Raw genomic sequence first — 23,593 nt, 5'->3', positions numbered from 1 at the left:
CCTTTGACCCCACCATTGTGAAGCTGGTAAACTGAAGCAGAAAGGAATTAAAATCTTGCCTATGATCATTCAGACAAGGTTGTACCAAAGTAAGGAACTGAACTGCACTGAGGTTCAGGATCTAATCCATAATGCTGTTCTCTGCATGTCTGCTGAAGTACATTGCTGTTAATGAAGATGCCATGAGTTCATAGAGGAGAGTTCAACTGTAAGAGAGTTTGGGTTGTGGAAAGGCAAATTGCACTGAACAAAAGAGTATAGGCATAGGAATGTGGGTGAAGAAAGTATTGGCACATCAAGAGCAGGATAGGCTGAGCATATGTGAACATTTGGAGACTACAGTGGCAGGATAGAATAGAATTGAACTGTGGAAGGTAGAAGGTGGTGGTACCTTAGCTTGGATGTTTACCTCAGCAGAAAAGATGTAAAAGAGATAGCTGAAATGACTGTTCTCATGACTTTTCTTAAGGAGTAGATACAGCAGTGGTGGGGTAGATCAAAGGCAGTTGGTGTGATAGATCAAAGGTAAATCATCTTAGTTGGTTAATGCCTTGAGGCCATGAGATTACCTGTGCTTTTGCCAAAACCCACAACTGAGAGTTTGTGGTCTGAATCGGTGTCCCTGGGCATGAGGGGATCACAAAAATATAGTAGCTTCCCACTTTAGTCTCCACTGTGGATAGTATGTGTGGCTTTGCAGAAAAAAAGTTGGATGTAGACTTTTGGACTGCAGAAAAAATTGGTGAAGGAAGAGCTGTCAAAGTTAGAAGAATGTCTAACTTTATGATTTTACAAAACTAAAATTGGCTTCAGGGGAAAAAAGGGCCAGAAAAGATGATTTTAGCATTGATTGAAATCTCACAGTGACAAAGTAAATGATCTGTGGGAAACATACTTTAAATATGTGTCTTTAAATATGCTTTATGGAGTTGGCTTCTGTACTTGGACATGAAATTGGGCAGATAAGGTTGCTACTATATAACTGAAATGTAAACTTCATTTGATGTTGGAAACTGCCCTGCTGTAATTTGAACTTCAGAAAATATTGGAGACAATCTGTATGGAGAAATTCAAAGGAATGCAGAGGCCAACCTGAACTTGACAAACCAGAATCAAAGCAAAAAATACCAGGACAAACACAGTTCATAATAACTAACTAAAGATAAGGGAGTACAGAGTGGACAGAAGGACCGTAGACTCCACCACACAACTAACTCCACTACGTTCTTCCAAAGCCAGAATGCTGGTTATTCCTGTATAAAATGAAATTCTCCCATAGAGAGCCAGGCTAGATATGGCAGTGCAAGTGTTTTGTAGATCAAATTCCCAGTTAACAGGACTGTGGCTGGCTGTTACTGTCTTATCAAAAGGTCATATATGTCTCATGGGGTTGACTGGAGCTTCCAGTGCAATCCAGGCCCTGCAAGCCAGCGCAAAGTAGAGCAGCTGGCTGGTTTCCCCAAGGTCAGCCAGCTGAAAAAGGGAGTGGAGCTGCCTGCTGGCTGGGTTCCCAAGGCCGGCTGGCTGAAGAGAAAAGTACAAGCAGGAAAGTGAAGTTGCAGTCAACTCCTCCAATATGACTGATTATCTAAGAGCTAAAGACCTCCCCTGAGGCCTTGAAATAATTGTGACTTTGCCATATTTGATGGGAGCCAAATCATGACCTTGCTATGTTCTGAGACAAGTGAATAAGTGAGCGTAAGAAGCTCCCATGTTTACTGGGGTAAACTGTCTTGCCGGAATAGTAGTGGTTGCTTCTCCTCCTTTATGTGCAAGCAGTCAAATAGTGTACAAAATCCAGCGGTAAACCTTTCCTCTCCTCTCTCTAATGCACTACAGGGGAAGTCAGAAGGGTGTGCTGTGAATATTCTTTATTCTGCAGAGCAATGCAGCAGCAGAGACCAAACTATTTGCTATCCAGCTTCATGAGCCACCTCATGGTCAAAAGGCCTTCAGTACTATTAAGGTCTCCTTGTGCTGCTGCTGCTGTTGTTGCCAAAGAATCTCTGAGAGAAAAGAAGATGTGCTACAAATTATGGCGTGTGAATTCAATGCCACCACCACTGTGAGAGAAAAGTGGTACTCTCAACTCCCTCTGCAAGAGCACAGCAGAGAAGAGCTTTAGCCTGACCAGATGCAGGTGTTTAAAATAATGCTTGGTGGTGCAATAGGTTAGCCTGCTCAATAAACTGACAAAAGACAGAAGAAGCATTAAGAACAGCCATCCAAACCTCAGTGCTGCACATGCCCAGGTCCTCCTTTAACAACTTCTAGCATACTTCTAGAAGAAGAAATGTAATTATTTTCCAGAAGGAAGGACAATTTAGCAAAATGGTGAGCCCTAACCTCAGCTGATCAGGTTTTATTAAATTTCAAATTCAACAATATAAAATGTATCCTCTACATGTGTAGATCAGGCACAGTGATATCTAATAAAGGCAAAAGATTACTGCAGGTATTATCTTTGCAAGACTTTTTCCATTAGGGAAGAAATTCTTCTCGCTCAGAATAAAATGGGCATGTGCATTATACTTTGAAAAGTGATATGACAAACTAGCTGAAGGCTTATTCACCCATTCTGAGCTAAATATGCCCTCAGAAAACACCTCATGGTAGAAAATTGTCAACCATTATATTCTCACTAAAGTGATGATTCAACAGGAATCTCTGTCTAAGCTGTCAGCTCGTGGTTTGGACCGCAACACCCTGTGCTGGGTTAGGAACTGGCTGGAGGGCCGAGCCCAGAGAGTGGTGGTGAATGGTGCCACATCCAGCTGGCAGCCAGTCACCAGTGGCATCCCCCAGGGATCAGTGCTGGGCCCCATCCTCTTTAACATCTTCATTGATGATCTGGATGAGGGGATTGAGTCAGTCATCAGCAAATTTGCAGATGACACCAAGTTAGGAGCAGATGTTGGTCAGTTAGAGGATAGAAAGGCTCTGCAGAGGGACCTCGACTGACTGGACAGATGGGCAGAGTCCAACGGGATGGCATTCAACAAGTCCAAGTGCCAGGTGCTGCACTTTGGCTACGGCAACCCCATGCAGAGCTACAGGCTGGGGTCAGAGTACCTGGAGAGCTGCCAAACAGAGAGGGACTTGGGGATGCTGATCAACAGCTGCCTGAACACGAGCCAGCAGTGTGCCCAGGTGGCCAAGAAGGCCAATGGCATCCTGGCCTGCATTAGGAATAGTGTGGCCAGCAGGAGCAGGGAAGTCATTGTGCCCCTGTACTCTGCAATGGTTAGGCCACACCTTGAGTCCTGTGTCCAGTTCTGGGCCCCTCAGTTTAAGAAGGGCATCGAAACACTTGAACGTGTCCAGAGAAGGGCAACAAGGCTGGGGAGAGGCCTTGAGCACAGCCCTGTGAGGGAGGCTGAGGGAGCTGGGATTGTTTAGCCTGGAGAAGAGGAGGCTCAGGGGTGACCTCATTGCCCTCTACAACTACCTGAGGGGTGGTGGTAGCCGGGAAGGGGTTGGTCTCTTCTCCCAGGCAACCAGCACCAGAACAAGGGGACACAGTCTCAAGCTGTGCCAGGGGAGGTTTAGGCTCGAGGTGAGGAGAAAGTTCTTCATGGAGAGAGTCATTGGTCATTGGAATGTGCTGCCCAGGGAGGTGGTGGAGTCACCATCCCTGGAGGTGTTCAAGAGGGGATTGGATGTGGCACTTGGTGCCATATGGTCTAGTCATGAGGTCTGTGGTGACAGGTTGGACTTGATGATCTTTGAGGTCTCTTCCAATCTTAGTGATACTGTGATACTGTGATACTGTGACTGTTCTGACAGCACATTATCTGTGGATCTTTGTAGGAGTGACCCAAGGATTAGCCAAAATCAGGTAACATGTTCTAAAGGGTGTGATTTTTGTTACTAGCAATGGGATGCAGTTTTGCGTCATGTTAAAACATTCATGTTTTTCTGACTAACATTTCCTTCAGGATGCATCTTAAATATCTGTATAAGTATGTTTAAGCAAACAGGGGCTGACATTTATTTTGCATTCAAAAGATCAGCAACCAAAATATTGGATTTGGTACACGAGAAACATCAGAATGCTGAATGGGTCTTAAATAATTATTTTAATGGGAACATAAGGTAAATTTTCTTTGTGGCTTTATTCCCCTGGAAAATTAAGGGTGTGTTTTCTTTGTAGGAGCTATAATTTAACAAATAACTGATGATGTAGTAGTGGAAGGTATTTCGTACAGATTAGTCCTTAGGGAAATAAAGCAAACAATACAGAATTTCCATGAATTGATGTAGAAATAAGGCCCTTCAAACACCAAATAAAACCACACGGTGATATCTTTCTCCCTCCTCCTCTGCCTCTCTTTATCCCCTGTCTTCCAAGGCCCTCTTCTGCCCCCCCACCTACCTCCAAAACAAAGCAGCAATGCTGGAAAATCATCAAACAGGACTCTGTGGGAAGCACCACCAGATGCACAGCTGAAGGGCACTGGAAAGATATGCAGCTTTGCCGAGAGAGATAATGAGACAGACCTTTCAGATAATTGTGTCTAATAAACTTTTATAGTAGTAGTAGGTTAGTACTGCAACTATTTTTAGATTGGGAATTTTTGTATGTTTACTGCAGTTGCCTTAAAGTTGTACCTTTTATGATTACTGTAATTTAAAGCTGTTTGGAACATATAATGGTAAGGGATTATTATAATATGGATTGGTAGTTGCTGTCTGGTCTTAGCCAGTGGGCATCCGCATTATAAATCTGCTATTACAGAGGTGTCTGGGTTGGTAAAGCACAGCAAAGAGATTGAGGCTGAAGATGGGACCATCTTTATATTCTCTGCAGGGTGTTTTCATACACCTACATAGAGGTATTGAAGTGGCAAAACTTTCACTGTTGTCCTTTTTGTTCTCATAATAATGAAAAAAAAAGTCTAGTCCCAGCTATGCTGATCTGCTGCTCTTTGTGACCTCCAGCTTCACTTGGAATAAATCCTAGTTTGTCATACATGCAGCTGCATACCTCTCTTTCCTGTGTTTAACCTACCTATAAGTTGTTTCTAAAATAGTTGTAGTATCACTTCAGTAAGGCGTTCTGTACTGTCTCCCATAATATCCTCATAGAAAAGCTCAAGAAGTGTGGCACAGATGGTTGGTCCTTGAGGTGGATTGAAAACTGGCTTGACAACAGTTCAGAGGGTTGTCATCAGTGGCACAGAGTCAACTTGGAGGCCTGTGACCAGTGATGTTCCCCAGGGATCAGTACTGGGTCCAGTTGTATCCAATATCTTTATCAATGACCTGGATGAGGCGATTGAGAGTACCCTTAGCAAGTTCACAGATGATACAAAACTTGGGGGGTGTGTGTGGGGGTGTGTGTGTGGGTGTGTGTGGCAGACACCCTGCCAGGCTGTGCAGCCATCCGAGATCTGGACAGGCTGGAGAGCTGGGTGCAGGCAAACCTCATGCAGTTCAATAAGGACAAGTGCAGGGTCCTGCACCTGGGGAGGAATAGCAACAGGTTAGGGGCTGCCCTGCTGGAAAGCAGGTCCACAAGGAAGGACCTTGGAGTCCTAGTGGACAGCAAGTTCTCCATGGGACAACAATGTGCCCTCGTGGCCAAGAGAGCAAACGGTATCCCAGGGTGCATCAAGAAAAGTGTGTCCAGCAGGTCTATGGAGGTTCTTTTCCTCCTCTACTCTGACCTGGTGAGACCACACCTGGGATACTGTGTCCAGTTTTAGGCTTCCCAGAGACAGAGAACTACTGGAGAGAATCCAGTGGAGAGCCATGAGGATGATTAGGGGACTTGAGCACCTCCCCTATGAAGAGAGACTGAGAGACCTGGGGCTGTTTAGTCTTGAGAAGACAGAGGGGATCTCATCAATGTGTATAAATATCTAAGGGGTGGGTGTCAAGTGGAGGGGGCCAAGCTCTTTTCAGTGGTGCACACTAATAAGACAAGGAACAACAGGTACAAGCTTGAACAAGATTTCACCTCAACACAAGGAGAAACTTCTTTACAGTGGGGGTGAGAGAGCACTGGAACAGGCTGCCCAGAGAGGTTGTGGAGTCTCCTTCTTTGGACACATTCCAAACCCACCTGAATGCATTCCTGTGCAGACTACCCTAAGTGATCCTGCCTTGGCACAGGGTTTGGACTAGATGATCTCTTGAGGTCTCTTCCAACTGCTAATGTACTGTGATACTGTGTTCACAAAATTGTTGAGGTCGGAAGTGATATCTTAAGATCATCTAGTCCAACTCTCCTACTCTAAGCAGGATTAGTTAGATACAGAGGCCCAGGAACATGTCCAACTTGGTTTTAAGTATCTCCAAGAATGGAGACTAACAACCTTTTTGGGCAGCCTGTTCCAGTGTTTAATCACCATCACAGTAAAAAAAGTGTTTTCTTATGTTCAGATGGAATTTTGTGTCTTTTGATTTGTGCCTGTTGTCTCTTGCCTAGTCAGTGGGCACCACAGAAATGAGCCTGGCGCCATCACCTTCATTCTCTCCCATCAGGTTATATTCATAAGTTCATTCATTCCCTCCCATCAGCTTATAAGTTTCCTCCCCATACTGAGCTTTCTCTGTTCCAGGACGAACAAACCCAGCTCTCTCAACTTTTGCTCATATGAGAGATGCTCCAGTCTCTTAACTGTCAGCAGTGAGTACTTACAAGCATTACCCAATTCACCAATGTATTTGGGAGATTTTAGCTGATAGACCAATAGTATGGTAAATGTAAACAAATTACAGTACTCTCAGAATATCACTATTTTCATTTAATGACATTCAAGTGTGTATTTACCAAAGTTTAAATGTCTCTCTTTTTACTCTCCTGCCCCATCTCTTGTCATTTTCCATTGAATACTGTTTCTGTGAGTCTCTGGGTTGAGTCCCTGGCTCTGTGTTTTTGAGATGTATTCTTTACTGCAACCCACAAATTAGCCCAGCTCATCACTGTTGTCTCCATGCTTGATAAGGCACACTTTTCCCCTTGGCAGGGCAGTGGTTTTTTCTCTAACTTTAGTTACATATAGCCATCCTCACCCTGCACAGTGTACAGACAAATCTTGTCCCTCCCACACACTCTCACCACCTGTTTTTTTGCACAACCTTTGTGTGTTTTCTTTCTTTATTTATTTCTAAAGAAAAAGTGATGCTAATGAGTAAAGGAGACAACTGCTGCTTTTCGAAGATGAGAGTGAAAAAGACATCTGCTTTCATGATGAGAAAAAAAAGTGCTTTGAAAAAAATACTAACCTGTTATATTTGCAGCAACAAATGGGAATTAATTCCAGTGGTTTCCTCTTTGCTCCAGGAGGTGGGCATTTTCTGTATTAACTTCAGACAGATACCAGAACTTGAAGTTCCAGAAGACAATCAGTATATTGTTGTTCGTAAAAATGATCATCTTACCTAATAGTTCTTTGTCAAAATGTAGGATAGTTTTCTTTGTCCCATACAGCTTCATCTGTTTTGGTCCTATCAGCATAGAATATAGGGAAGTCTGTGAAGTGTTCCTTTGAGCCATGGGTATTTACTCTGTGAATTTATTTGCCTTCTCTTCCAGGGTCTATTGTTCGACGGCATCGAATACCACTTCCACCTCCTCAGGAAGATCAGTTCTACACTATAGAACATTTCAATATCAACACAGAAGTAATTTTTTATGCCAGAAGATACAAGATTATAGATTGTGACCAGTTTACAAAAAATTTCCTGAGGAAGATGGGAATTAGACTAAATCCTCCGGCAGGTCGTCCTGATGACCCGTACACCAAGGAGCGGCAGAAGGTCGGCTGAGGCAGTAATAGTGAAAACTTGATATTGATAGAAGTGCCACTGCTGTTAGTAATGTGCATTCTATAAGGTATTTCCCTAAGAGCAAATAGAAACTCCCTATTTCAACATCATAAATCCCAAGAGAATGCTTACTTTTAAAAATGGTACTGTATGGCTCATTGTACTAACACAGTGAAATCTCAAATACAACTGATTTTTCTCCTGAGGTGTTGACACATCTTCTTTTTCCAAACAGAGCAGAATTAATTGGTAAAAATAAAAGAAATCTTTCAATGTTGCACTGAAAAAAAAACCCATTGGCCTATTATGTCTTCCTCTTTTGAGTTTGCTTGAGCTAATTTAATTATAATTAACACTTTAAAAGTGTTTATAGGAAGATTTAATTGTAATTGTGATTCAAGCACATCCATGGCTTCCTGCAGACTCACTCGGTCTATTCATACATCATCTTTTATCTCTACCTTTCATGTTATTAACAGTTGTTTGCATGTGTAAAACAAATTCTTCTGTCGCTCAGGACCCAGCACTCTGCAGTTTTAAGACTTGCAAAGTTTTATTGGGAGGCATTTCCCACTTTCATAAGTGTATGGGAACACACACACCTCCTCCAAAACCTGCACTCACAGCTCCTTGATGCTTTGTAGATTCCTCTCAGCAGGACCTGAGGTCTCTTCTGTGGGAGCAGTAGTGGGAGTGATGTTTTCTGTAGGGAATAGTTTCTTTTAGTTCTTTTTGTAAAAAATATTTTATTTTTAATTTAATATTTTATTTTTAATTTATTATTTTATTTTATTATTTAGCTGCACTCACAGCTCCTTGATGCTTTGTAGATTCCCCTCAGCAGGACCTGAAGTCTCTTCTGTGGGAACAGTAGTGGGAGTGATGTTTTCTGTAGGGAATAGTTTCTGCTAGTTCTTTTTTTTATTATTATTACTTTGTGCAGATCCAGTGTATTTTTCTTCTGACCTGACTTTGCAGGGCTGTTGGCCAGGAGGGTTGTGGAATCTCCCTCTCTGTAGATACTCAAACCCTGCCGGGATACACTCCTGTGTGATCTGGTGTAGGTGATCCTGCTCTGGCAGCGGGGCTGGACTAGATGAACTTTTGAGGTCCCTTCCAGGCCTTAACATTCTGTGATTCTATGATATGGAGCCTGTTGTGATAGATCCAGGCTAGTACTCTGAAAGCAACAAATACTCCATGTATCTGTGGCATTCAGCTTAATCCTCCTACTGAGGAAAACGCTGCAGCATTTCTCAGCAGCAAAAACGGAAGGCAGTCATGACTGAGATGTGTAGGACAGTTTGCATGTCTCTGAGCCACTGTCAGCCCAAGATGTTGGTTTCACTGTATTCATGCTATCAGACTTTTTGCAGCCCTCCATTGAAAGGTAGTACTTGTAATAGGTCTTCTGGCTCTGTGTGCTGGTGATTCACGCTGGGCATGGGTTGCTTTTCCCTTTCTCAGAACTTGTAGTTAACATGTGCTGCGTTGTCTTGCTGTTGGCAGCCTGTCACAACATTATATGTGGTACAGCATAACCTGCTTAGATTTTTTGTTTGTAAAAACAGTGTGCAAAACATTCGAGTGTTGTGCACTTGTATGCTTAAAGAGAATGGAATAGGAAGAAATGTTTGAGAGATAAGGACATCAAAAGACCAAAAATGAATGGAATCAATGTCTTAATATTCTCAACTGTTGAGAAATCACAGAAAAGTTATCTTGCAAATTCTGGCTGCTTTATGCTCTCACTTTCCTGTGACTATTTTGCATGAGGTAGTTTTTTATTTATTAAAGGTAGATTGCTCTGGAGTGCTTTGAGCAAAATTAAATCAATTTGCACCAGACTCCTAATAGATGGTCAGAAAAGCAAAGTAAGGAGTACAATGAAATAGAAGATGAGATCAATGAAAATTGTAGCAACCCCTTTAGATTCACATTTCTGTGTTGCTGGAGATGATATCCCATGGATGATGATGTTGTCTGGCTCTGTGGCTGTATTTGGTTGTTTATTGCATCTTCAAGGATGAGGAAGGAGGAAAGATGGTACTGGGACTGTAAATACCTGGATTGTAGCATAGGAACATTATGATATCTGAAATGGAAAGACTGCTTCTGATCAGCAGGGACATTTGCATGCAAAACTCGTACTGCTCTCATTAAGATTCAATGCTCTGACAGAATGGGCCTTCTCCCTATCAGCTTTTTAAGGTCAGAAGATGTATCAATGAATAAATAGAAATTTAGACAATGATACAAACTGCCTGTAGTCATCCATTCATTCTCTTCAGCTTACATTGTCTCATTGATGCCTGTCACCATTCTTCTTTGGAAGCATTTTTGTGGAATTTTGTAGATTAGAAAGTCTGTCCACCCCCTTTAACTCACTTTGACATGATGGGTTTTGACTTAGGAAAAATACCCTGTTCAGGTCAATATTTCTATATGTGACTGTAACTAACAGAGTGTACGTACAGCCCTTGGATTGGATCACATCATCCTGGGATCTGATTTAATGCAGTGCTACTGGTTCTGCAGCAGTCATGACTGTAGATAGCATCTTGTCATACATCACATCAGCTGCAATATATCTTTAGCTGGAGATTTGCTATTCCTTGTCAGACCTATGGGTACATATTGAGAGGAGAACATACATACTCCTGGCAACTGACATGAATCAAAAGTTAATAAACTATGTTTTAAAGTGAAAAGAAAAAGAAATCAAAGTGAGGATAAAGAATTATTTCTTTATACCACATAATCTATAACAAATATTTTTAAGGAAGTAAATCAAGAAGGGTGATGCTGTTTGGAGTTACAGTCATCTGATTACCATAGGCAATCTGTTGAAAATGTGAGCTGTACTATTATAGACGACAGAGATTGGAGTCAATACAGCTGACCAATATGATCAAGTGTTATTCCTTTATTGTTCCAGTATTGTAGGACTATAGTGTGAGTATAGCACAGTAAAGTAAAGCAAAGAAGAAGAAGGGAGAGGAAAGGTAGAAGTGCGTAGCAAGGGAACTTCTACAACTTATCTAAACTCGGAGAGCCTCGTTGGCATAGCTTCATTGGTTCCCTAGGAGTGACCACACATCACACTGTTATAGATTATTGGTCCCAACTACTAATGACACACGAGGTTGTTGATGCAGGTGCATGTCCTGTTGTCCCAAGATAACTCTCTGTGTTTATAGCTACCAGTGTCCTGTTTTAGTTCCGTGCTGCAGGCACAGCACTGTTTTGCTACACTGCTAGCTGGCTCTGCACCTATGCTGAGCATGGCCTCCCACCATGTCAGGCTCTAGGCCTGCACTGCCAGATTGCTCACACTGCTCGTCGCTGGCATTGCCACATACTATAAATAATTTAACAATTCTCTGATCAGAAAGACCTTATTGCAAGAAAAAGAAAACCAATAGATCAAACCCAATCCAAAAGAGTTTTTATGTATTTTCTGAGGTCACAGCAACCCTGTAAAGAGTTCTGTGGTAATGGCATAAATAGTGTTTCATGTATTGTGATTGTCTGGTGTTATTTGCAAAATCCTAAACGCATGTTCTAAGAGTAGATGTGGTCCTGCACTTTGGTATCCTGTCCTTCAGAGCAAATAACTTAAAAGGCGTTTCTCTTAATTTCTCCTTTGTCTGCAGGTTCTGGATAGGATGAACCCATTGCGCCCTTATGAGCGCTTTGACACTTTGAAACAGTTTCTGGAGTATGATAGGCAAGTTTTGCGTTTTTACTGTGTGTGGGATGACCCAGAGTCCCTGTTTGAAGACCCACGGGAACTCGTCCTGCACTATTACTTGTCTGATGATACTATCGATATCAAAGAAATTACGCCGGTAAACTCAGGCCGGGATACTGTTCCACTTTTCCTCAGAAGAGATAAACTACCAAAGGTGAGGAAAGAAAATTTCAGTTTATTTCAAGTTCTTCCTCTAGTTAAGAAATGTTTAATGCCTTAAAAAAAAAAAAAAAAAGTTAAAGAAAAATCCTGTATTAGAATTGCAATGGTATTTTAAAAGCATCTTCAGAGTAAGCATCCTTGCTTGTGTTAGAAACACGGTGGCCAGCAGAGACTGGGAGGTGATCATCTCCCTGTACCCAGCACTGCTGAAGCCACACCTTGAGTATTGTGTTCAGTTCTGGGTCCCTCAATACCAGAAGGACATTGTCGTGCTGGAGTGCATTCAGAGAAAGGCAATGAGGCTTGCGAAGGGCCTGGAGCACGTGGCCTGTGAAGAGCATCTGAGGGAGCATGGGTTGTTCAGTCTGGAGAAGGGGGAGGCTGAAGGGAGACTTCATTGCTCTCTCCTGCGTCCAGTTCTGGGCCCCTCAGTTTAAGAAGGACATCGAAACACTTGAAGGTGTCCAGAGAAGGGCAACAAGGCTGGGGAGAGGCCTTGAGCACAGCCCTGTGAGGAGAGGCTGAGGGAGCTGGGATTGTTTAGCCTGGAGAAGAGGAGGCTCAGGGGTGACCTCATTGCCCTCTACAACTACCTGAAAGGTGGTTGTAGCCAGGAAGGGGTTGGTCTCTTCTCCCAGGCAACCAGCACCAGAACAAGGGGACACAGTCTCAAGCTGCGCCAGGGGAAGTTTAGGCTGGAGGCGAGGAGAAAGTTCTTCACCAAGAGAGTCATTGGTCATTGGAATGGGCTGCCCAGGGAGGTGGTGGAGTCACCATCCCAGGAGGTGTTCAAGAGGAGATTGGATGTGGCACTTGGTGCCATGGTCTAGTCATGGGTCTGTGGCGACAGGTTGGACTCGATGATCCTCGAGGTCTCTTCCAACCTTGGCGATACTGTGATACTGTGATAGAACTACCTGAAGGAAGGTTGGGGCGAGGAGGGGCCAGCCTCTTCTCCTTGGTGTCAAGAGACAGGACTAGAGGAAATTGTTACAAGCTGCACTAGGGGACGTTTAGACTGGATGTTAGGAAATAATTCTTCACAGAGAGGATTATCAAACATTGGAACTGTCTGCCCAGGGCAGTGGTAAGAGTCCCTGGAGGAGTTTAAGCAGTGTGTGGACGTAGTGCTTAGGGACTTGGTTTAGTGTTGATGCTTCAGTGCTGGATTGAGGATTGGACTGGATGATCTTTGAGGTCTTTTCCAACTGGATAATTGCATGACTTATTTTGAACATTTAAGTGATGGTAAAAAGTAAGTTTAAGCTTGTTGTGCTTAAATTAAAAGGAAGGAAAATTTAGGCAGAAAGATATCCTATGATTTCTTTTCTCTGTTATTAATGTATTAAGATAAATGTATTTGTAAAATTCTGAGGTTATAGAAGTCCAAAAACTTAATTAATATTGATAGATGAACTAATGTAAAACTGAAGTGAATACAGATTTGATCCATATGACTTATCTGTAGAACTTCTGTAAAAGTTCTGGTTAAGTATTCCATGTCATTACATCTTCATAGCAGATTTAGAGTGATTTCTTAAAACTGAGCTCCTAGATTTGAGACCTTATGCAGAGCTAGTTAAAATCAATAGGGATCTATGAATAAGCTTTGTCAGGCATTAATCAGGTGCTTGTTTGAAAAGGCTTCTCTCAGTGAAATCCTCAAGGAATTTGAGTCCTCTGTAACCTGCTATGCTTATAAAGTTAACAAGCTGGATACACTTAATATATCACTCCAGGCAGATCCTGATGATAGAATCATGTCAGCTCACTTTGGAGAAATATTTTCCCTCCTTTCCTTCTCATACTGGTAGTCTGTTTGTGATGGCAAAAATTTACATCAGATTCTGTAGTAAAACCCTAGCAGCAAAATGCTGCACTTTTCTCACATTGTGCATCCTATGCTCTGTCATGCTGATTTAGCAGTGGCTCTCTGTTATCAGACTCCTTCTAGCATTAAAGTGCATGTTGCAATTGAAAAGGCTGGCCTCTTCCTCTGAATTTGGTGGAAATTTTGAGAACAGCAGAGATCAGTCACAAGTTGGGATGTCAGGGAAGGTGGTAAGACTAAATCACAGTATCACAGTATCACAGTATCGCCAAGGTTGGAAGAGACCTCAAGGATCATCGAGTCCAACCTGTCACCACAGACCCATGACTAGACCATGGCACCAAGTGCCACGTCCAATCTCCTCTTGAACACCTCCAGGGGTGGTGACTCCACCACCTGCCTGGGCAGCCCATTCCAATGACGAATGACTCTCTCCATGAAGAACTTTCTCCTCACCTCCAGCCTAAACTTCCCCTGGCACAGCTTGAGACAGTGTCCCCTTGTTCTGGTGCTGCTTACCTGGGACAAGAGACCAACCCCTTCCTGGCTACAAGCACCTTTCAGGTAGTTGTAGAGAGCAATGAGGTCACCCCTGAGCCTCCTCTTCTCCAGGCTAAACAATTCCAGCTATCTCAGCCTCTCCACATGGGCTTGTGCTCAAGGACTCTCACCAGCCTTGTTGCCCTTCTCTGGACACGTTCAAGTGTTTCGATGCCCTTCTTAAACTGAGGGGCCCAGAACTGGACACAGGACTCAAGGTGTGGCCTAACCAATGCAGAGTACAGGGGCACAATGGCTTCCCTGCTCCTGCTGGCCACACTATTCCTAATGCAGGCCAGGATGCCATTGGCCTTCTTGGCCACCTGGGCACACTGGTGGCTCATGTTCAGGCAGCTGTCGATCAGCATCCCCAGGTCCCTCTCTGTTTAGCAGCTCTCCAGCTACTCTGACCCCAGCCTGTAGCTCTGCATGGGGTTGCCATAGCCAAAGTGCAGCACCTGGCACTTGGGCTTGTTGAATGCCATCCTGTTGGACTCCGCCCATCTGTCCCGTCAGTCGAGGTCCCTCTGCAGAGCCTTTCTATCCTCTAACTGACCAACATCTGCTCCTAACTTGGTGTCATCTGCAATTGCTGATGACTGACTCAATGCCCTCATCCAGATCACCAATGAAGATGTTAAAGAGGATGGGGCCCAGCACTGATCCCTGGGGGATGCCACTGGTGCCTGGCTTCCAGCTGGATGTGGCACCATTCACCACCACTCTCTGGGCTCGGCCCTCCAGCCAGTTCCTAAGCCAGCACAGGGTGTTGCGGTCCAAGCCATGATCTGACAGCTTAGTCAGCAGTTTGCTGTGGGGGACGGTGTCAAAGGCCTTGCTGAAGTCCAAGTAGACCACATCCACAGGCCTCCCCAATTAATATAAAAAAAATAACTCAGTTTATCTGCTGTGCATCAGCAGTTTGTCCATTCATTAAAAAAAAATAATAGTTTGTTCATTAAGTTTGGTATTACTGGGATAAATTACAATTGCAATTTTGAAACTCACAATAGAAACAAAAATACTACCTCTTGTTTTCCAGTAGAATAGTGCTGACTTGAATCCACCATATTTGTGCAGTGGTTAGCCCTGTAGAACCACCATTGACTGGTGTCTTTGTAATTACAACCAATCAAAATAATAGCCTTTAGAGACAATGTTGAGAATGATGTGTGTGGTGGCTCAAAGTGTCCCCCCAGCATTCACCATCACTATGAGTGTTTAAGAAAAGACTGGATGAGGCACTTGGTGCCATGGTTTAGTTGATTAGATGGTGTTGGGTGACAGATTGGACTTGGTGAGCTCAAAGGTCTTTTCCAACCTGGTTAATTTCTATTCTATTCTATTCTATTCTATTCTATTCTATGCTATGCTATGCTATGCTATGCTATGCTATGCTACGCTACGCTACGCTACGCTACGCTACGTTACGCTACGCTATTCACTTTTAGCCAGACCAACTCAGGTAGAAGCAAATGAAGCTGTATTTACAAGCAAAACCTACACTCTACAATGGAATGCAATGAATATGTACAAAATATACACTATTTATAATATTATACAAATATTTACAATTAGCAAACAAAACACCTTCTCCCCCCCCCCCTCAGAAGACCAGAGAAGCCTGTTCCACTGCCCCCAAATTCTCCTGTCCCAAGAGAGAGAAAGGAGTTGAGAGAAACCAGTGGGTTAGACTTATCCCAAGGTCAGCCAGAAGCATGTCATCTTCTCCCTGAGCAAAGCAAAACAGCTGAAATCAGAAGAGAAGAGAAAAGGAATGGGAATTGTGAAATGTGAAGAATTGTTATGGTACAGCTCCTTTTATCCCGGACATTTACCCAATGAATTTGTTTAGGATGATCTTTTGTTTTCCTTTTTACACCCAATAGTGATTTATTTATACTTTTCTACTTTTCTGCTCAAAGTCTGCAGCTAAATTTTAAAGGCATAGCCTAAAACTACCACCATGTGGTACCTGAAGTGTCCTGACCTTTGCTTTCTGTGTGCTTTCAAGAGAAAAGAGATTTTTGGATGCACAGTAACACTCTCCTGGTATGATTCTCCTGGCATACATACTGGTTTTTGACATAGAATCATAGAATCAACAAGGTTGGAAAAGACCTCAAAGATCAAGTCCAACCTGTTACCCAAGACCTCATGCCTGCTAGACCATGGCACCAAGTGCCACATATACACTGGCTGTTAGGTTTGGTGGTGTAATCATAGAATGTACTAAAAATTCTCCCAAGAAAATACTACGACAATGATCAGTCTGTAAGAAAAAACAAACCAAAAAACTAGCCCAGTCCTGCCCAGATTTAAGGTAATTGATTTCTTCTTCATCACTGTTAAGTGCATTTCTTAAGAGCTGGTCTCTTTTCTTGCAGTATGCTCCCACCGGGCTGTACCAGCCAGGCACCATCACCCGTCGCACTGTCCTCAATGTGCTTGGAAACTTAACAGGAGGCAGAGGCCGTTACATGCTGGACAATCGTAAGGTTGGATGTTACTGAATGCCTCCAGCTGTTGAATGTCCTTGTAGTAGTTTTTGTAATTTCTGTGGTTGTTACCCTCTACAGCAAAGAGAGTTATTTATACAGTTGTGTTGCCACCAGAGAATAGCTCAAATGAAAACTACTGAGATTTACTGTATGTAAATTCTACATTTGTGAAAGTGAGATAGCTTAGCATGGGCTGAGGAAAACTTGCAAATGGACTATGAAGGTTATAGTTTAAATCACACACACACACTAAGTGACTGTCCCGCACCACATCCTGGTCTCCAAACTGGTGACACATGGGTTTGATGGGTGGACCACTAGATGGATAAGGAACTGGCTTGATGGCCGCACCCAGAGAGTGGCTGTCAATGGCTCCATGTCCCAGTGGAGGCCAGTGACAAGCGGAGTCCCTCTGGGATCAGTCCTGGGACCTGTCTTGTTCAACATCTTTGTGGGTGACATGGACAGTGGCATTGAGTGCACCCTCAGCAAGTTTGCTGATGACACCAAGCTGTGTGGTGCAGCAGACACGCTGGAGGGAAGGGAGGCCATCCAGAGGGACCTTGACAGGCTGGAGAGGTGGGCACAAGCCAACCTCATGAAGTTCAATAAGAGCAAGTGCAGGGTCCTGCATCTGGGTCGAGGCAATCCCAGGCACAAATACAGGCTGGGCAGTGACTGGCTGGAAAGCAGCCCTGAGGAGAGAGACTTGGGGGTGCTGGTGGACAAGAAGCTCAACAGGAGCTCTCAGTGTGCACTTGCAGCCCACAAAGCCAATCAGATCCTGGGCTGCATCAGGAGAAGTGTGGCCAGCAGGTTGAGGGAGGTGATCCTCCCCCTCTACTCAGCCCTGGTGAGACCCCACCTGGAGTACTGTGTCCAGTTCTGGAGCCCCTATTACAAGAGGGATGTGGAGGTGCTGGAACGTGTCCAGAGAAGGGCCACAAGGATGATCAGAGGGCTGGAGCACCTCTCCTACAAGGACAGACTGAAGGAGTTGGGGCTGTTCAGTCTGCAGAAGAGAAGGCTCCGAGGTGACCTAATTGTGGCCTTCCACTATCTGAAGGGGGCCTACAGGAAGGCTGGGCAGGGACTGCTCAGGATCTCAGGTAGTGATAGGACTAGGGGGAATGGAATGAAGCTGGAGGTGGGGAGATTCAGGCTAGATGTGAGGAGGAGGTTCTTCACCATGAGAGTGGTGAAACCCTGGAATGGGTTGTCCAGGGAGGTGGTCGAGGCCCCGTCCCTGGAAGTGTTTAAGACCAGGCTGGATGAGGCTCTGGCCAGCCTGATGTAGTGTGGGGTGTCCCTGCCTATGGCAGGGGGGTTGGAACTAGATGATCCTTGTGGTCCCTTCCAACCCTGAATGATACTATGATACTATGATTCTGAGATGTATAGAGCTGCTGTGTAAATGTTCCCTCTTTTATTAGACAGGAGCAGTGCATCAGGAATTTTACAGAGACAGTGACTTGAAAATAGGGGCAGTAATTAATGTTTGGGGAAGGAAGATAAGACTCTGTGATTGTGATGAATTCACTAAAGAATATTACAGGACAAAGTATGGAATTGGTGAGTAGTGGTAATTATCCTTTCCTTATGGGCCTTTTTATACTTCAGAGTTTGACAGAACTGTCTTCAAATTTTATTACTGACAAAACATGTTCATTAAAACCTTTAGCAATAGCAATCTGTTGTAGGCTGTTAACAGCAAAGCAGTAATTTTGCAGGTGATCCAGAAGGGCTTTCTTATTGTGGCACTCCACTGAAAACTAACATCAAATGTACATGTTCTGTTCTTAACTTAAAAACTAGAATGACTAAATAGTCATATGGATAGCCTGCCATTTCTTCTTTTCTCTTTCCTCCTCCCAATCCAGTATCTGTGTTTGCAGGTAGAAAATTATCAAGAGCATGTAGTGAGTGGCTCAGCAGAATGAGCTCAATTATTCCCCATTAAACTATGTTTCATTTTGTTTTGTGGATGTCAGAATCCTCCCACAATAAGGTTTTCTGACATGACAGTAGTAGTCTATCACATTATTGGTTTTTACAATGCAGTTTGTGTATTCAGGACCATTAGAGTATGTATCCTGTATAGTTTCAGCACTGACTTCTGGAGACCTCTAGCAACCATGTCTGTAATGGAAAAGCATTTTGATATAGTGGTGTTTGCTTACCTGTCTTTGAGTTTGCTTGGTCAGACTTGCTAATGGTTTTATTATGGACATGTTCCTGCAAAAACAACTTGGTTGATTTCTGGCAGTTTATTCATTCAATAAATATAGCTGAGTGCTTGTTCAGAGATGGTTGGAAGAATCCTACTATGGCCTTTCTCTGAAATTAGGAAACAAAATAACTGAGTGTAGTACTGCTTTCAGCTTGACTTGTGATCAGATGGAGTGTAGTGCTTGGATCAAAGCTTGCCTGCTCTGTTGGCAGGATTAGATGATGTAGTGTTGCCATTAAAACACTAAGTTTCTTAATTGGCAGAACATGTGTCATTAGGACTTTCTTGATAATAGCTTGGCATGTCTATATTGAAATAAATATTTTCTCATGCTAGCCAGTGCCATCTTCAGTAACCATATAATAACAGTGAGTCTAGCTTCAGAGGTGCAAAACGAAGGGTTCTTCACGGAGACTTTCTTCAGCCAAGACTGCTGCCGCTGTTTGGCAGCAGTAGCCTCTATTTGAGCAAAATATCTTGGAACAGTGAATGGAGATTTCTTACTTGCAGCAGACCATAAATGAAATGCATCTGACCTTTCTGTATCAGCCAGTGCAACGCAAGTGTTGCACAAATGCAAAGGCTCTTCCCGTCTTTTAATGCTGGCTCAGTAATTAACTGGTTATGTCTCTGGATGTTAAAGTTAGGTGGTTTGCAAATTAGGAGAAGTCAGAAGTTACTGATGTGCAGAATTCTAGAAAAATGGGACCATAGGTGGTCTGGTCCCTTCCTGTTGTTCTGAGGCAGCAGTCTGTATATGCATAGATTGTCAATGATGGGTGTTTGTAGGTAGGCTTTTATCAGCATCCTTTAGCAGAGAAGGTTTCTTTGCCTCCTAAGGTATCTTGTCCTAGCCTTATAGCTAGAAATGTGGCTTAGCAGCTACTCTGAAGCTGGTTTATAATAATAATAATAATAATAATAATAATAATAATAATAATAATAATAATAATAATAATAATAATAATAATAATAAACAACCAGGTTGGAAGAGACCTTCAAGATCATCGCGTCCAACCCATCGACCAATCCAACCCACCTAAACAACTAAACCATGGCACCAAGCACCCCAGCAAGTCTCCTCCTGAACACCTCCACTGATGGTGACTCTACCACCTCCCCAGGCAGCCCATTCCAATGGGCAATCACTCTCTCTCTATAGAACTTCTTCCTAACCTCCAGCCTAAACCTCCCCTGGTGCAGCCTGAGACTGTGTCCTCTTGTTCTGGTGCTGGCTGCCTGGGAGAAGAGACCCACATCTGCCTGTCTACAACCTTCAGGTAGTTGTAGAGAGCAATAAGGTCACCCCTGAGCCTCCTCCTCTCCAGGCTAAGCAACCCCAGCTCCCTCAGCCTCTCCTCATAGGGCTTATGTTTGTGTAAACTGACAGAGTAATGTATTTGTTTTACTTTTGTTGGACATGGAGAACAACTGCTCAGTATCCTTTTTTTTTAGAACAACCTTGTACATATTTGAACATTATTCCAGTATACCGTCTTACCACCCTATCCTCCTCCTGAGCTATTCCTGCTAGGGGAAACCTTTCAGTCTTTGTCCATATTCCATTCTTTTATATCTCTGATACTTTTGTCTGATTTTTTTCCAGTGCTGTCTCCAATTTCTCTGCCTACTTAACACAAACCCCACAAAGATGTGCTCTAGCTGAGACCTTTGGGGAACTGCAGAGTGTTTTGCACATACCTTTAAGGATACATGATGGCAGAGACTCTGGCTAGCATGAAAAAAAGCATCCTACTTGATGCAGTCTTCCCTAGTTCACAGAAAATACACACTTTCTTAAAGCCAAGAGATTCTCACAATTGGCTGTGAAATTCTTTCTTGCTTTCCCCACCAGGATGAAAATAATGTTGGTATTACTTTTTAATTAGATGGACTAGGCATAGAATCAGGGTAGGCTTTGGCTTAAAAAGAGGTCTTGAGAGAGAGAAAGAGTGAGTTACAAATTTTGTTTGCGTCTGGTGAGGATACAAGGTGCTCTCAGTGGACTCAATCCCACAAAGTGTCCAGCATTCTACTCCCATCCAATTAAACAGTGAAACATGTTTAATTGCAGTTTGAGTCCAGGGAGACCATTTACTTGAGTAAGAGTAAGCAAGTGGATAAATTAGTTCTTACACCAGGACACAGTGCTCAGCACCTCATGGCATCAATCCAGCTGTTTGTTATTGTGTTTTCACATCGCTTCCCTTCAATTTAAACTCTTCTGCCAAAGACATTAAAAAGGACAATATTTATTTTTGACTCTGCAGTTTCAGCATAAGTTGCTTGCTGATGGAATTTGCCCTTTAGGAGAATTAAGGGCAGTTTAGATTTCTCTTGAAGCACATGATTATGATATCTGATATATTTCCAATATTCAGTTTACCTGTTTTATTCTTTGTACTGTTTGTGAAAAGCGAAGGAGAGCTTTTCCATGAGTAAACAATAGCTAATGTCTTTCAACAGGAAGCTAATGATGTTACTGTCACCCAGCAGTGCTATGAAGGCAAGAGAAAATGCCTTAATGTGTGATATTCTCTGTCCGGATTTTTTAGTGTAGCATCACTGGAGGAGAAAAATATTCTGTAACCATATAGGTGTTGTGGTCACCCAGCTGAAATGTGAAAAATACTGATGTGCAGTGGGGGCGAAGCTGATGCGTGTTCTTCTCACTAAATACAGTATTTCAGCAGAGTTTAGTGTGGAGTATAAAGTGTTCATTCTTAAATAACAGATTGTTCCTGAAGGAACAAAACCAGTAAAATCTGGTTTCCTACTGATTTTTATTCAATGTCCCAGCACCTCCCAAGCCTGTCTGCTACGCCTTTTCACAGCACCCTGTGATCCCTTTCCTGTCCCAGCCGTCTTCGCCCTCCCACCCCCTCATTTCTCAGGCTCCCTTTCTGACCTGCTGCTTGGGTAGAGCAGCGTGCAGGGTGATGGGCTGGCCAGTACATGTGTGCTTTTGGCCAGGCAGCTGCTGCTGACTAACAGCTGACTTCTTACTTTTCCCTCAGTGGGGGCATTAAAACTTGCTGCCAATTTTCACTAGGCACGTCAGGGATCAGAGTACTTCTGGTGTCTAACCTCTCTGCTACATGTGGTGGAGACTGAGCAGCGGCTTCTAAATGTAATTATGCATTTACAGATTACTTTATTCCTCAGGTAACTGAATTAATTATGAAGTAAGACTTTGTAAAAGGAGAATTTTCTCTGAACAAGAATAAACAGTCATGACTCAGGGATCATAAAATTTTTTTCAATTATATGTTTTAGCTGCATGAATGATTCTACAAGCACTACATTTTCGTTCATTCTTCATGTAAAAGTTGTGAAGATTGCCTTATTTTACTTCTGACCTAACTGTGAAACAGACTCTCACAAAAACCAGGTCTCAGCTGTCCATTACACATCTCCTCTTATGTATAGAGAAAATCATGTTAACAATGTAATCCCTGCAGGTTACTGCCACCTCTTAAATTGTCTGGGGCTAGCAGGATTTCTCTCTCCTGTTCTTGGCTGTAATGCTCAGGAGTGTCTGGCCTTTTCCTCTGAAGGTAGAATTTCTTGCATGCCTGCTACATACTGATACTCAGTATGGTTATCACTCCAAGATATGTAACACTTGGCTCTTTCTTGAAATATGTTTTTCCTACACTTCGACTGAGGGCAGAGAGGAATCTTTACAATGTATACCAAAACCTTACAGTGTATATTAAAACTGAAAGCAGACAAGCTCATTCAAGATGGTTTAATGCTTCCTCTGTGGCAACAAAATCACAGTATCACAGTATCTTCTCAAAGAATTTAGTTTTTCCTACTAAGGCAGCTATGCTGTCTTCAAATTGTTCGTATGCTAAAAATGTGGCAAGAGCTGTTTTGTTTCTTACTGTTCCCAGTGCTTGTTCGGATCTCGCCCAGGTTTTGATGTTGTGAGAAAAAAATCACTAGTATACAGCACGTGTTCAATATATGAGGTGAAATAAAACCCCTAAAGCCAGTCCATCTCCTGCTAGGCATCAGTTGATGCAGTTACAATGGGTGAAGCTGTCCATGGGAAAAATATCTGTGCTATTAGTTCTGGAAGTAGAAATTTGTAATCCCGGTCTTCCAGTTTACCCACAGCCTGGAAGAAGAGAGCATTGATTCCTTTTCCAGACTGGACGGTGGTAATTTTCTTTAAAAACAGTGCTAACCTCAGTAGGTGTGTGTTTTATGGGTAAATGCAAGTTGTCTGTCTGATTCTACCCTAATGATCTTTGGCAGGGCAAAAATGAAATGAGTTTTGAGCTTGGGCATGGCTGTTGATTACTGCACCAAGCTGGCTGTTCAAAAGTTGAAGGAATGAATTTTTAACTATTTATGTAAACTATATTTCTCCATGGCAATTTGTTTCTGAATTTCCTCATTCATGGGAGAGAATCTGAGTATGTAATCCTTTAAAATCCTGGAAACTTGTAGGTGGTACAAGACTGGATGTTTGCATTGTTCTGTTTAGGGAATCTGCATGAAGCAAAGTAATTTTCCTCAGGGAAAGGGATGAGAGCTCAAGTGCTGAACTTCTTGTTGGACTTCGTTTACACCAAGATTGGGTTGTGAGGACTTTCACATACTTTCTGAGGCTAACACATAGTAATTTCATAGAATGACAGAGTGGTAGGGGTTTGAAGGGAACTATGAAGGTTATCTAGTCCAACCCCAGTGCTAGAGCAGGATCACCTACAGTAAATTTGTAGTTTCTTTCGGGTTTATAAAGCTACTTTTAATCCACATGTGCTAAAGTACATAAACATTTCTTA

The 23,593-nt window shown here is 43.0% G+C and overlaps 1 protein-coding gene across 1 annotated transcript in view; it reads left to right on the top strand.

Moving 5' to 3' along the window:
- EFHC2 (EF-hand domain containing 2) overlaps nt 1–23,593 on the top strand; it is an 80,717-nt gene that overhangs the window by 18,994 nt on the left and 38,130 nt on the right. Inside the window, exons 4-7 of the mRNA XM_068155296.1 lie at nt 7,544–7,767; nt 11,433–11,684; nt 16,451–16,561; nt 17,998–18,136. Of these exons, the coding sequence (XP_068011397.1) occupies nt 7,544–7,767; nt 11,433–11,684; nt 16,451–16,561; nt 17,998–18,136 (726 nt within the window). The remainder of the gene's footprint in view (nt 1–7,543; nt 7,768–11,432; nt 11,685–16,450; nt 16,562–17,997; nt 18,137–23,593) is intronic.

Source organism: Melanerpes formicivorus, unplaced genomic scaffold, assembly GCF_026170545.1.
Source record: "Melanerpes formicivorus ecotype bairdi unplaced genomic scaffold, bMelFor1.0.p_v2 SCAF_30, whole genome shotgun sequence".
Lineage (NCBI taxonomy): Eukaryota > Metazoa > Chordata > Aves > Piciformes > Picidae > Melanerpes > Melanerpes formicivorus.
The sequence above is the reverse complement of the archived record's forward strand: the minus strand, read 5'-3'. Positions and strand labels throughout refer to the sequence as shown.